The sequence below is a fragment of the Paramisgurnus dabryanus genome, chromosome 9 (assembly GCF_030506205.2).
Source record: "Paramisgurnus dabryanus chromosome 9, PD_genome_1.1, whole genome shotgun sequence".
NCBI classification, from domain to species: domain Eukaryota; kingdom Metazoa; phylum Chordata; class Actinopteri; order Cypriniformes; family Cobitidae; genus Paramisgurnus; species Paramisgurnus dabryanus.
In genome coordinates this window covers 19,584,106-19,597,382 of record NC_133345.1, presented here as the reverse complement: position 1 = coordinate 19,597,382, position 13,277 = coordinate 19,584,106, and the positions used below count along the sequence as shown (strand labels likewise).

At 40.4% G+C, this 13,277-nt stretch overlaps 1 protein-coding gene across 8 annotated transcripts in view; it reads left to right on the top strand.

Annotated features, from left to right (window-relative positions):
- ryr1b (ryanodine receptor 1b (skeletal)) overlaps positions 1 to 13,277 on the top strand; it is an 86,249-nt gene that overhangs the window by 35,375 nt on the left and 37,597 nt on the right. For all 8 annotated transcript variants that reach the window (XM_065283013.2, XM_065283017.2, XM_065283016.2 and 5 more), the window contains 25 exons: positions 1,396 to 1,604; positions 1,982 to 2,331; positions 2,417 to 2,546; positions 2,639 to 2,799; positions 3,915 to 4,077; positions 4,302 to 4,388; positions 4,471 to 4,697; positions 4,884 to 5,328; positions 5,582 to 6,142; positions 6,363 to 6,563; positions 6,648 to 6,759; positions 7,826 to 7,969; positions 9,131 to 9,404; positions 10,140 to 10,257; positions 10,431 to 10,563; positions 10,688 to 10,782; positions 10,866 to 11,001; positions 11,096 to 11,279; positions 11,390 to 11,501; positions 11,615 to 11,735; positions 11,837 to 12,006; positions 12,362 to 12,582; positions 12,659 to 12,749; positions 12,831 to 12,971; positions 13,050 to 13,213. In XM_065283013.2, coding sequence (XP_065139085.1) covers positions 1,396 to 1,604; positions 1,982 to 2,331; positions 2,417 to 2,546; positions 2,639 to 2,799; positions 3,915 to 4,077; positions 4,302 to 4,388; positions 4,471 to 4,697; positions 4,884 to 5,328; positions 5,582 to 6,142; positions 6,363 to 6,563; positions 6,648 to 6,759; positions 7,826 to 7,969; positions 9,131 to 9,404; positions 10,140 to 10,257; positions 10,431 to 10,563; positions 10,688 to 10,782; positions 10,866 to 11,001; positions 11,096 to 11,279; positions 11,390 to 11,501; positions 11,615 to 11,735; positions 11,837 to 12,006; positions 12,362 to 12,582; positions 12,659 to 12,749; positions 12,831 to 12,971; positions 13,050 to 13,213 — 4,750 coding nt within the window. The remainder of the gene's footprint in view (positions 1 to 1,395; positions 1,605 to 1,981; positions 2,332 to 2,416; positions 2,547 to 2,638; positions 2,800 to 3,914; positions 4,078 to 4,301; positions 4,389 to 4,470; positions 4,698 to 4,883; positions 5,329 to 5,581; positions 6,143 to 6,362; positions 6,564 to 6,647; positions 6,760 to 7,825; positions 7,970 to 9,130; positions 9,405 to 10,139; positions 10,258 to 10,430; positions 10,564 to 10,687; positions 10,783 to 10,865; positions 11,002 to 11,095; positions 11,280 to 11,389; positions 11,502 to 11,614; positions 11,736 to 11,836; positions 12,007 to 12,361; positions 12,583 to 12,658; positions 12,750 to 12,830; positions 12,972 to 13,049; positions 13,214 to 13,277) is intronic.

The following is a 13,277-nucleotide window of genomic DNA, read 5'->3' as shown; positions in this document are numbered from 1 at the left end:
TAAAATAGAGTACCCAGAAAAATTCACTGTTAAGATTTTGCTGATCCTGAACCACATAACCATATGTCATAAGGGTCAATTTTTTATACAACTATTTAAAATTTTGGAATCGAAGGGTCCAAAAAAATCTAAACATTGAGAAAATTGCCTTTAAAGGGGACATATCATGAAAGTCAGACTTTTTCCACGTTTAAGTGCTATAATTGGGTCCCCAGTGCTTCTATCAACCAAGAACATGTGAAAAAGATCAACCCACTAACTTAGTTTTGGTAAACCATTCTCTGCAAGCATGTAAAAAATATCTAATTTAAATTTGGCTCCCTCTGTATTGTCAGAAGGGAATAATACTGCCCCTTAAGGGCGATTTATAGTCGTGCGTAGGTTCTACTATCCGTAGCCTGTGCGTAGCCTGACGCGCACCTCGCAACAATTTTAACAGCGCTTCAGATCTACGCGGACCGCAAGCCCAGTGATTGGTCCACCAGAACCCCTCCTGTCAGGTAAAAAAACTGCGTCATAGGTATTTCCGTTTGTGACGGTGAAAACAAAGATGAGCCAAGTTGAGGAGTGATTTAACTCAAACTGCAACAAAAGTCGCTGTTTATTTACTTCCATCATTGCTGGTCTTCTCAAATTATACACAACAAGTTGCTGTTTCTTCTTCGTTTGTGGGTTAACTTGCCAAGCTTCTTCTTCTCTGACGATCGCGCTGCTAATGTGGTTACAAGCGTGGATACTGCCCACCAACGGTCGCGCGTGTGTTTGCACGTTGACGCGGACGACGACGCAAAAGTATAAATGAAAACCGACGCGGAATCTACGCCGTCGCTGCTACGCTGTTGGACCTACGCACGACTATAACGAGCCCTTTAATCTGCCCTATCCAACCACAGCACTGCCATTTAGTGCAGAGATCAGCTAATTTGCATTTAAAAGGACACACCCAAAAACGGCACATTTTTGCTCACACCTACAAAGTGTCCATTTTAACGCTATAATAAATGATAAATATGGTATTTTTAGCTAGAACTTCACATATGTACTCTAAGGACACCAAAGAATTATTTGACATCTTACATTTTTTTTGCAAAATGTCCCCTTTAAAGTTGTCCAAAAGAAGTCCTGAGCAATACATATAACTAATGATAAATAAATAAAAATTATATATTTATGGTAGGAAATTTACAAAAATATCTTCTTTGATTGAACATGATCTTAGCTTGAAATCCTAATGATTTTTTTGCATTAAAAAACTATAATTTTGACCCAAATAATGTATTATTGGCTATTGCTACAAATATACCTGTGCTTCTTATGACTGGTTTTGTGGTCCATGGTCAAAAGCACTTGTTTCCTCTATAAATGAGTCTTAATTTTGTGTTTTCTTGGCTTCAGGTTTTATTCCAGTCTGCACATTAGGTCTGTCTCAGGTGGCCCGTATTAACCTGGGTCAGAATGTGAGCAGTCTACGTTACTTCGCCATCTGTGGGCTCCAAGAAGGTTTTGAGCCATTCGCTATCAACATGAAGAGAGATATTACCATGTGGTTCAGTAAAAGCCAGCCCCAGTTTGTTCCTGTGCCTACTGACCACAATCACATTGAGGTAATAACTAGAGATCAGTGCCTATTATACGAGACTATATTCACCTTCAATACAATTAGGTAATCCAGTCTGTATTAATTCAATTAAAAGTCATTGTTTTGATATCTTCTACATAAAACCATCCTGCATAATGTAAAGAAAATATAACCTTGATATCTGTAATATTGACAGAGTGAGGTCATATCAAAGATCGAAATCAATAAATGAAATTTAAATAAAACTTTTATGCTCCTTATCTCATAATAAGATTGAGACTTTAGCCTGGATTTATAAACAGGGTCACATATTGTAATACATATCACTAATCTGTCTTAACTGAGATTAACTACTTGTGTGCAGATAAAGATACCTCTCTGTATTTTTGTCTGCGCCTGCAGGTGTCTCGTGTGGATGGAACCGTGGACAGCGCCCCCTGTTTGAAAATAACCCATAAGACATTTGGGTCGCAGAATGCTAACACAGACATGTTGTTCTTCAGGCTGAGCATGCCTGTGGAGTTTCACCTGACCTTCAAAGTGCCTGCAGGCACCACTCCTCTAACACGAACCCTCAACATACCAGAAGAAGAGGTGGTGGAGGTGGACCCCGACTCTGACTTTGAGGTCCTGAAGAAGTCAGCCAGTCGCAAAGAGCAGGAGGAGAAGGACAAGGAACCGTCTGTGGCCAAAGATCTTCCCATTAAGGAGAATGACAAAGATACTGCATCTGAAAAAGGAAAGAAGAAAGGGTGAGAGTTTTTAGTGTAAACTGTGGCAAATGAAAGACCTCAAATCATGAATATAATTGAATATAACTCGATGGTCCTTCCACAGTTTTCTGTTTAAAGCTAAAAAGGCGGCCATGATTGCCCCTCCGCCACCTCCTCCAATCATGCCCCGTTTGTTCGAGGACGTTGTGCCGGATGACCGTGACGACCCCGAGATCATTCTCAACACAACCACAGTCAGTCTAACATATTCATCGCAAAATTTATCAGATATAACACGCAAGCGCATTTTTCACCTATCTTTCTCTTTGTTTTCTTCACCATGCAGTACTATTACTCTGTGCGTATCTTTGCTGGGCAAGAACCTAGCGGGGTGTGGGTCGGCTGGGTCACCCCAGACTTCCACATGTATGATCTCAACTTTGACCTATCTAAGGTCCGTACTGTCACACTAACAGTCGGAGATGACAAGGGTAACATACATGACAGGTAAGGTTTGCTTCGTTGTGCACCACCAGTAGCATGAAATTTTCTTTTCTGTGCTACATACTACTGTATGAAGAGTTTGGTTCCAAAATAAATGCAATATAAAAAAAGAGTTATCGCCAAAATCAGTATTTTATCTGGTCAGTATTAAAAAGTAAATTCTTCATTTTATGCAAAATTGATATCCGCTGTGTTATTCTGTCATCTTTTCTCCCTTTTTTCCAAACCGCAACAAACGCCAGTCCTCCTTCTCTGCAGAATGCAATAAATCCGCTCAACAAATACACACGGAATCCTGGTTTTCCTCATCTACTTTGTACCTCATGATCAACAAACAAATAAAAAATAATACAAATTTATTTTGATGGCATTGATAAACCTGAAGTGTTATTTTGTGGCAGGGAAGAAACGTAAGCCATCAAAATCTAATAATTTACGTGAGAGGCACTTGGGCAAAGGAAAAATGCCGGCTGTTGCTTGTTCTCACACGACACCATGAAGCTTCTGTCATGCTAACACATTGACCCCAGGGATCTTATGAAAAACTTTCAATTTTTTGCGCAAAGTAAACAAAAATTGAGCAGGAGCAAAACATTTTACAACTGATCGCTGTCAAAAAAGTTCAGCGACAACATCCCAAGGATGATAGCAGCAATGACAGTGTTCTTAATATGACAAAGTAAGTGTTTTGATTAATGCCATTAATGTTTATTTTTTTAATTAGTGTACAACACGAGTCAACTAAATGAATATAACATGACAAATATGAATGCACATTTATATATTGATTTAATAGATTTATAGCATTTTGAAAAAAAAATAGTCATGGATTCATTGCATTTTGCATTGCATTCTGTTTTTATAATAAATCTTTGAAAATCAAATTATGGATTTGAAAATCAAATTATGGATTTAATGGTATTATAACCTAAAGATGCTATGAAAGTTTGTAAAGGAAAATAATGGTTTTCATCTTGTCACTTTCTTGTTATAGAAAACACATTTCAACCGAAATTACTCAAAATCGATTTATTACGTTTTGGAACCAAACTCTTCATATTATATTAAGTCAATTAGTTTTATATATGTTATGTATATTGATTTTGTTTATGTCTCAGTATACGGAGAAGTAACTGCTACATGGTGTGGGGAGGAGAGTTCGGCAGCAGCACCCAACAGCGGTTCAGCCAGGAGGATCTGGTGATTGGTTGCTTGGTTGACCTGGCAGCAGGTCTCATGACTTTCACAGCCAATGGGAAGGAGATCAATACTTTCTATCAGGTAGATGCAGGTGATATCTAAGAAGGTTTATTTAACAGAACCTAATTTTTAAGAGACTTCTATAGCGCTTTCACAGTTTTGCACTGTTGCAAAGCAGTTTTATAGTAAATACTTATTAGCGCAGACCAGCATAGGATATGTATAGAGTACATTGTAATATATATATTTTTTATAAACTATATTTTTGAGCTCACAAACTATACACTGGATCTGTGTTCTTTAAGGTGGAGCCAAACACTAAACTGTTCCCAGCTGTCTTTGTACTGCCATATAGCCAGAACATGCTACAGCTAGAACTTGGAAAACTCAAGGTGAGCTCCGTCCTTTGCTTCATCTCCTAAAAATCATTAGCTTTCTTTAAGAAACTAACTTTTTCTTTTCTTCGTCCTATAGAACATCATGCCTCTTTCGGCTGCCATGTTCCATAGTGAGCGTAAGAATCCGGTTCCCCAGTGTCCTCCTCGGCTGGACGTCGAGATGTTGACCCCAGTGATCTGGAGCAGAGTGCCCAATCACTTTTTGAAAGCAGATGTGGGACGGGTCAGCGAAAGGCACGGCTGGATGGTGGAATGTACGGAGCCGCTCACCATGATGGCTTTACATATACCTGAAGAGAACAGGTAACACGCCCCTCCCAAAAAATTCTACATTTGTTTATCCTCATGTTATTCTGTACAAATATATGCGTAAGATTATCAGATTATCAGAGGGACATGGAAAAAGGCTCTTTTGCAACAAAGTAGAAATTCACATTTAACCTTTCCTAAATAGTATTTTTGTGTGTGTTACTCTTTTGTCATATTCAGGTGTATTGATATTCTGGAACTGTCTGAGCGTCACGACCTGCTGAAATTTCACTACCACACGCTGATGCTCTATTGTGCCGTGTGCGCATTGGGCAACAACCGGGTGGCCCATGCCCTCTGCAGCCACGTGGACGAATCACAGCTCTTCTACGCGATTGAAAACACCTATCTGCCCGGCCCACTCCGCAGCGGCTACTATGACCTTCTCATCAGTATCCACCTAGAGTCGGCCAAACGCAACCGCTTGGGAACCAACCGGGAGTTCATTGTTCCTATGTCGAAAGAGACCCTTAGCATCACGCTCTATCCGGATGCTGAGGCGGCCCAAGACCTGCCTGGAGTGGGTCATACTGCCTGCCTCAGACCCAAGCTACACTTCTCCCCCATCAACTTTGTGGGCACTGATCCAGACCTTTACACCATAAGCCCCGTCATCCCTCTGCAGGTACAGTAGCAGTAAAGTAGATCTTAGGAGTGTTTTAAAGAAAGCATTTTGTAAACTTTCTTTTAAAAAAACTTTGTTTAAAACAAAATTTGTTTATTATTACTGTATTATGTCATAAACATCTCCTGTTTATTTTACATCATTAAGATTATTTTAAGTTAAATTTTTTTAAATGCTAAATTTTGAACTCCACTTCTGAACCCCATTGTGTCCCGTCTTTTTGTTAATGTTTGCACAATGTCTGCTTTGGCAGGAGCTGAAGATCAAGGCTCTAAGTATGTTGACTGAAGCCGTGTTCGATGGCAGTCAGGCCATGCGTGATCCTGTAGGGGGCAGCGTTGAGTTCCACTTCGTTCCAATCCTTAAACTAATCAGCACTCTCCTCATTATGGGTATTTTTAACGATGAAGACGTCAAGCATATCCTCAAGATGATTGAGCCCAGTGTTTTTGGTAAGAAAGAGGAGCTAGAGGAGGAATCAGGAGAGGAAACTGAACCCAAGGAGGAGGGTGAGGAGGTGAAAGAGAAAGAAGAAGTGGCTGAAGGTGAGGAGGAGGCAGTGGACGAAGGAGTAGGCGAAGAGGAGGAGGAAGAGGAGGAGGAGCTTAAAGCTCTGAAGAAGGAGGAGGAGGCAGAGGAAGGTGAGGAGGACGAGAAGGCAGCGGAGAAGGAGGAGGGAGAGAAGGCTGATGGAGAAAAAGCAGAGGAGGAGAAGGAGGCGGAGGAAGGAGCAGAGGAAGCCATAGAGGAGGAAGAGGAAGCACTGGAGGAGGGGCTACTTCAGATGAAGCTACCGGAGTCTGTGAAACTGCAGGTAAAGATGCATTTGTTTTGTTTTAAAGAGCACCTATTGTCCAATTCACGTTTTTAATTTTCCTTTGGTGTGTAAGTGTGTATTAGTACATGTTAGTGATATGCAAAAGGTACAGACCCCAAAGTAAATGATGACGCGAGGTTTCGTCTCCAACGTAAATCTCTTTTCTTGGACTACAACAACATAAACAAGACGCTGTTTTTATTTCTCTCTCTTTCAGATGTGCACTCTGCTACAGTATTTCTGTGACTGTGAGCTCAGACACAGAGTTGAGGCCATTCTGGCGTTCTCTGATAAGTTCATACAGGAGATCCAGTCAAACCAGCGTACACGCTACAACGATCTGATGAAAGCATTTACAATGTCAGCTGCAGAGACTGCTCGCAGAACCAGAGAGTTTCGCTCTCCTCCTCAGGAACAGGTATTGTTTGATACATACGACCGACTGTAGTCCAACGTACGCTTTCATTGAGATTCATTTCTGTTTATGTTTGTGGGCACATAGATTCTCATGTTGACTAACTTCAAGCACAGCCCTGAGGATGAGGAGTGTCCTGTGCCTGATGAAGTGCGAGAACTGCTCCAGAACTTCCACAATGACCTTCTTTCTCACTGCGGTCAGTTCAAAACATCTCACAGTGCTGTAACTTCTTTTATGAAGATCTAAACTACTAATTTTCACTAATATTTTTATATTTTTTATTAATGTAAAGCTGCTTTGAAACAATTAAACAATTAATATACTATTAAACACATTCTGTAATTACTCCCCAGTCTTAAAAATAAATTACATTGTTAAAAATAACGGTGCCACTACATGAAGCCATAGAAGAACCATTTTAGCTTGTGTGGTTCTATAAAAAACATTTAACGTTCACATAACCTTTCTGTTTCACAAAAGTTTCTTCGCATTGGAAAAGGAGACAATAAAAAGATAAGAAATTATTTGGGGAACCAAAAAAAGGTTTTTTATGCATCGCTGTGAAGAACCTTTTGTTGTACCTTTATTTTTAAGAGTATAATTTGGAAAGTTTTACTTGTTCTTAAAGGAATATTCAATTTTCTTAAAAGAAAAATCCAGAGAATTTACTCACCACCATTTCATCCAAAATGTTGATGTCTTTCTTTGTTCTGTCGAGAAGAAATTATGTTCTTTGAGGAAAACATTGCAGGATTGTTCTCATTTTAATGCGTTCGTCCTCTGTGACCTCTTGACGTCATGACGTATTGCGTGGGGTCAGCTGGCGCATCACAACCGGATCTAGACGAGAAGTTGTGGTATAAAAGTGCATATTTTTTATTTTTCTCGTCAAAAATGACAATCGTTTCGCTAGATAAGACCCTTATGCCTTGTTTGGGATTGTTTATAGTCCTTTAAAACTCTGTTGAAAAAAACTGTTAAGTGTTGAGTTAAGTGTTAAATGTTGGGCTCTATTAAAGTCCATTAAAATGAGAAAAATCCTGCAATGTTTTCCTCAAAAAACATAATTTCTTCTGGACTGAACAAAGAAAGACATCAACATTTTGGATGACATGGTGGTGAGTAAATTATCTGGATTTTTCTTTTAAGAAAATGGACTATTCCTCTAATACATTATTTTTTTTTTTTTTACTTTATTTGTAGATTAAATTTATGTTCAAATGAATGTTGTTCTATGTTCTGACATGTTTTATGTACCCCAGGAATACATGTTGAAGAAGAAGAGGTGGAGGAAGAAGTTGACACGTCTTTGAGAGGTAGACTGCTCAGTCTGGTAGAGAGGGTCAAAGGCCTCAGGAAGACAAATGAGGAAGAGGAGCCAGAACCAGAGGAAGAACCCAAACCTAGTGAGTAAATAGAGTTCAGGTTATGAGTTATGGTAAATTAGTTTATCATAGTTATTAGTTATCATAGTCATTAGTTTTAAGGCATTGCTCAGATGCAGAGAAAATTGCAATAAGCTACAAAATACATATTGATAACATGTTATTTTTTAAATGCACATAATATGCAAAATCCTTTTTTTACAAGGTGTTTGGACATAAATGTGTGTAAAAAAATCCACCCACTCCTTTTTTAATCCCCACTAAACAGTCTCATTAGACATGCTGTTTTGATTCTCTTTTTAATGTGACATCACAAAAACAAAGCCCCGCCAATGACCCCTGCCTGACTGGTTAATTCTACACAAAAGCGTTTCTAAATGTGTTTGTTAGCACATTGTAGGGCTAATGCGGCTAAATATACTATTGTCTTAGACTGTTTTCACAGGAATCAGATCTAATTTTAACTCTGATGAAGCCAATACGGAAATGACTAAAACTGGTTCCAAAAGGGAGTCAGCTCCCATAGACCTCCATGTTAAAATGGGCAACTTTACAGTAGAAAATAATATGTTTACAGCCTGGTACAAAAATTGTTTTTGGTCTGTATAGCAAATTTTCCCCTTCATGACAACTGTGAGGGGGGTGAATTTTTTTGTAGCTCATAGGTTTAAATGATATTAAGCCTTAAAGTTTGCATAATTAAGGGCGTGGCCACTTGAGTGACGGGTGAACAGCCACTGCTGTCACTAGAGTCAAGCTAGACGGGCGTGGTTTCAGCAGCCAGCCTCCTCAGCGTCACCCCCGTCCCGCCTTTTCACCCATTTTCGGATATCCGCGAGTGATGCGCGGTGACGTGCTGCCAAGACCGCCTGCTTTAAGCTTCAAAAATGATCTATGGGTTACGTCACAGACTCTACGTTCATCTTTTTTTTACAGTCTATGGTAAAGACATGAAAACAGCGCTTTTTTGCTCCCACCCACCATTTTGGACATGTTGTAACAAATGATCTGTGGGGTTTTTGAGCTGAAACTTCAGATACACATTCTAGGCACACCTGAGACTTATATAACATCTTGTAAAAATGGGCATAATATGTGCCCTTTAAGCCATTGTATGGACGTATGGATCAATATTTTCTTTTCAGTGTTTTTCACAGTTTTAAAATGTTTGTACTTCCTCAGGTACATTACAGGAGCTGATATCTCACACTATGATCCATTGGGCCCAGGAGTCTTTCATTCAGAACCCTGAGCTGGTGCGACTGATGTTCAGTCTTCTCCACCGACAGTATGATGCTCTGGGAGAGTTGATGCGCGCCCTGCCAAAAGCCTACGCCATCAACGCTGTGTCCATACAGGACACCATGGATATGCTGGAGTGCCTGGGGCAGATCCGCTCTCTGCTCATCGTCCAAATGGGTCCAGAAGAGGAAAGGCTTATGATCCAGAGCATTGGGTTGGTAACTGATTACTGAATATACTTAGGGTCAACTTAAAAACACAAAGCCCTTATTAAAGTCTGTTTCATAGACCATATGGAATGATTTAATGAGGACTGTTTACTTTAGGGTCCAGATATGTTTCTTAAAATGGAAAGTTTTTTTTTTGCAGCTAGGAGTAACGGTACATTACGCTTGACGGAAGGCTTGTCTGAAGCGTGGCCAACAGCCAATCACAGTGACCGCAACACATGCTCCGGTTTTGCATAAATGTAATTGGCTGGCTCACACTAGGTTATCTGCATATGGCGATCCGATTGGCTGACACATGCATTGACACATGAAAAGTTGAGAAAACGTCTGCCGCGAGCAACGGCAGTGACGCTACAGCGACGGATCCACAATTTAGTTTGGGAACGCATGACCTCACCCATTAAAAGTAATGAGAAAGGGTTAATGCTTACGCCCTGTGTGAATGTAGCGTAATGTAGCATATATATGGTCTCAAGTGTTACATCCTCAGTCGCTGATTATGGATATGGTGGGGATGCATCAAAATTGGGGGCCCGTCCGGAATAGGACAGAGAGGAGCAGGAGGAATGACCTGATTCTAACAGACATATGCTGTTTCACATTACCAGTTTACTATCTCCTATTGGTGTTGGGCTAAAATGTATCTCTTTTGAAGAATAATTTCTATACTTTAATTGTGTTTTTATGTGTAACAATTGTAATATCAATATGTCTCATAGGAACATCATGAACAACAAAGTGTTTTACCAGCACCCTAACCTGATGCGAGCCCTGGGCATGCATGAGACAGTCATGGAGGTGATGGTCAATGTGCTGGGAGGTGGTGGAGACTCAAAGGTATTTGCGTTTTTATGTATTCTTTTTATTTTCATGTATACTGAACATTTAAAAGAGGCTTCATGTAAATGATCCAGTATTGATATATGATTTTTAAACTATATCAGTCGAAGTACATTTGATCTCTGTGTAGGATACCATAAATTGAACTTTATCTCTTTTTTTCTCTGTAGGAAATTCGATTTCCACAAATGGTGACCAACTGCTGTCGCTTCCTGTGTTACTTCTGTAGAATCAGCCGTCAGAACCAGCGTTCAATGTTCGACCACCTCTCATACCTGTTACAGAACAGTGGCATTGGACTGGGTCAGTTCCTAAGTAGAACTTAACAGACAAAGACTAAATATTAGAGAATAGTTTATGTTAAAACTGGGCCTAGGATAGTAAATAATTACAGCTGTGTTAAACATTAAATGTGTTGCCTTTCTAGGAATGCGTGGATCTACTCCTTTAGATGTTGCTGCAGCATCCTGCATTGACAATAATGAGCTGGCTTTGGCTCTGCAAGAGCAAGACCTTGAGATGGTACTGCTCAGAAGACTAATGATTTGTATATATTGGTATATTTATACAGTAATACACATTCACTGTGTCACCGCTCAACACAGGTGGTGACGTACCTGGCTGGCTGCGGTCTGCGAATGTGTCCCATGCTGTTGTCTAAAGGTTATCCTGACATAGGATGGAACCCAGTCGGAGGAGAGAGATACCTGGACTTCTTGCGTTTTGCTGTGTTTGTCAATGGTGAGCATATTTCCATCTTGAATTAACTGGTCCATCTGGAGGGGAATTCGCATACGAGCTGTGTCCGTAAATGCCTCTCTGTTTCCCCCTGCAGGTGAGAGTGTGGAGGAGAACGCTAATGTGGTTGTTCGCCTGTTGATTCGTCGACCTGAATGCTTCGGCCCTGCCCTCAGAGGAGAGGGTGGTGCCGGCTTGTTGGCTGCCATTGAGGAGGCTATTAAGATATCAGAGGACCCTGCCAGAGATGGGCCGACCCCTAAAAAGGACAGACGTTTCATGTAAGATGCTTCAGTGAAACGTGAACATTAAAATAAAATAATTGTCCTGGCAAAGCAGCAAAACAAGAATAAACACTGGTGCCATCTTTTGCAATGTTATTGGTTTACAGGTTTGGAGGGGAGGAGCAACATGAGGAGAACAGGGTGCATCTCGGAAATGCTATTATGTCGTTTTATTCAGCCCTTATTGATCTGCTTGGTCGCTGCGCCCCTGAGATGCATGTGAGTGTAACGATTTAACAGTTAGCAGTTTCCCCTGACAAATTTATGCTGTATTTCATGTAGGTTAAGCAAGCGTTGTGTATTTCATATCTTTAAATGCTCTTTATCCACAGTTGATCCAAGCAGCTAAAGGTGAAGCTTTGAGAATCAGAGCCATCTTGAGGTCTTTGGTACCTATTGAAGATCTGGTGGGAGTCATCAGTCTGCCCGTTCAGATCCCTACCTATGGCAAAGGTGCACTGGAAATCATATATGCAGTATATTAAATAATAGCATAAGATGTATTTTAATTACTGTAGGTATTTGTGCTAAAATCTTTATTGTGCTCTACTTAGACGGTCAGATTGTTGAGCCAAAAATGTCAGCGAGTTTCGTGCCAGACCACAAAGCCTCCATGGTGCTCTTCCTGGACAGAGTGTATGGCATTGAAAACCAGGACTTCCTCTTGCATGTGCTGGAGGTGGGCTTCTTGCCCGATATGAGAGCTGCAGCCTCTCTGGATACGGTGAGCTCCTGACACTGTCAATCATATTTTATCATCTCTTCTTTAGCATACACAATTTAAATATAGCTATTATGGACAATACGTTTTTTTTATTTAAGTCAGTTTTTGTATTCCAAACCATATCAGCGTAACAAGTGAGTGAAAATCTAAATACATTTATTTTTATTTTTTAGTATGCATCTCCTTAGTATGCATGCCTCTTTTGCTTTAATTGTCATTTGTGTGCTTTAAGGAGTTTCTTTTTTAATATGTGACCTAGCAATTAAAAATAAATATAGTAAATACAGTCATTTTTTAGATAGACTTTATCTGTAAATGTTCTGATCACAAACTGATCTTGGTTTTGATGCTCCAGGTTGCGTTCAGCACCACAGAGATGGCGCTGGCTCTCAACCGTTACCTGTGCTCGGCTGTGCTGCCTCTGCTCACCAAGTGTGCTCCACTGTTCGCTGGCACAGACCACCGTGCCATTATGATCGACTCTATGCTGCACACCATTTATAGGCTGTCCCGCGGCCGTGCCCTTACCAAGGCCCAGAGAGACGTCATCGAGGACTGCCTCATGTCTCTCGTCCGGTTAGTAATTTCTTTGTGACATCAGCACTCAAAATATACAAGACAATGTAACTAAGCAATGTTTGTGTACTTTTAGATATTTGCGGCCATCCATGTTGCAGCATTTGTTGAGGAGGCTTGTGTTTGATGTGCCAATCCTAAATGAGTATGCCAAGATGCCCCTCAAGGTATAGAAGGATTACAGTAGGGTAATTTGCTGTAATTCAGTGTATTTTTGTTAGTTATGCCCAGTTTTTTTGCTGATTTAGTTGCTGACCAATCACTATGAGCGGTGTTGGAAGTATTATTGCTTGCCAAATGGATGGGCGAACTTTGGAGTCACATCAGAAGAGGAGCTACATCTTTCACGAAAACTCTTTTGGGGCATCTTTGAGTCCCTTGCACATAAGGTGTGACAACAATGAATGTCTTGATGAATGAATATAAATGTATACAAGCACACATACTTAAACTGACTGTCCTCTCAGAGATTTGATGCAGAGCTGTTCAAGATCGCCATGCCCTGCATCTGTGCCATTGCTGGTGCCATTCCTCCAGATTATGTAGACGCTAGCTATTCATCCATGACTGAGAAGAAAGCATCTGTTGATGCAGAAGGCAACTTTGATCCCAAACCGGTGGAGACAACCAAGTACGAAATTCAAATTCAATTTCTTACAGAAAGAACAATGCAGACTGTTGAATAGTTTTATTGG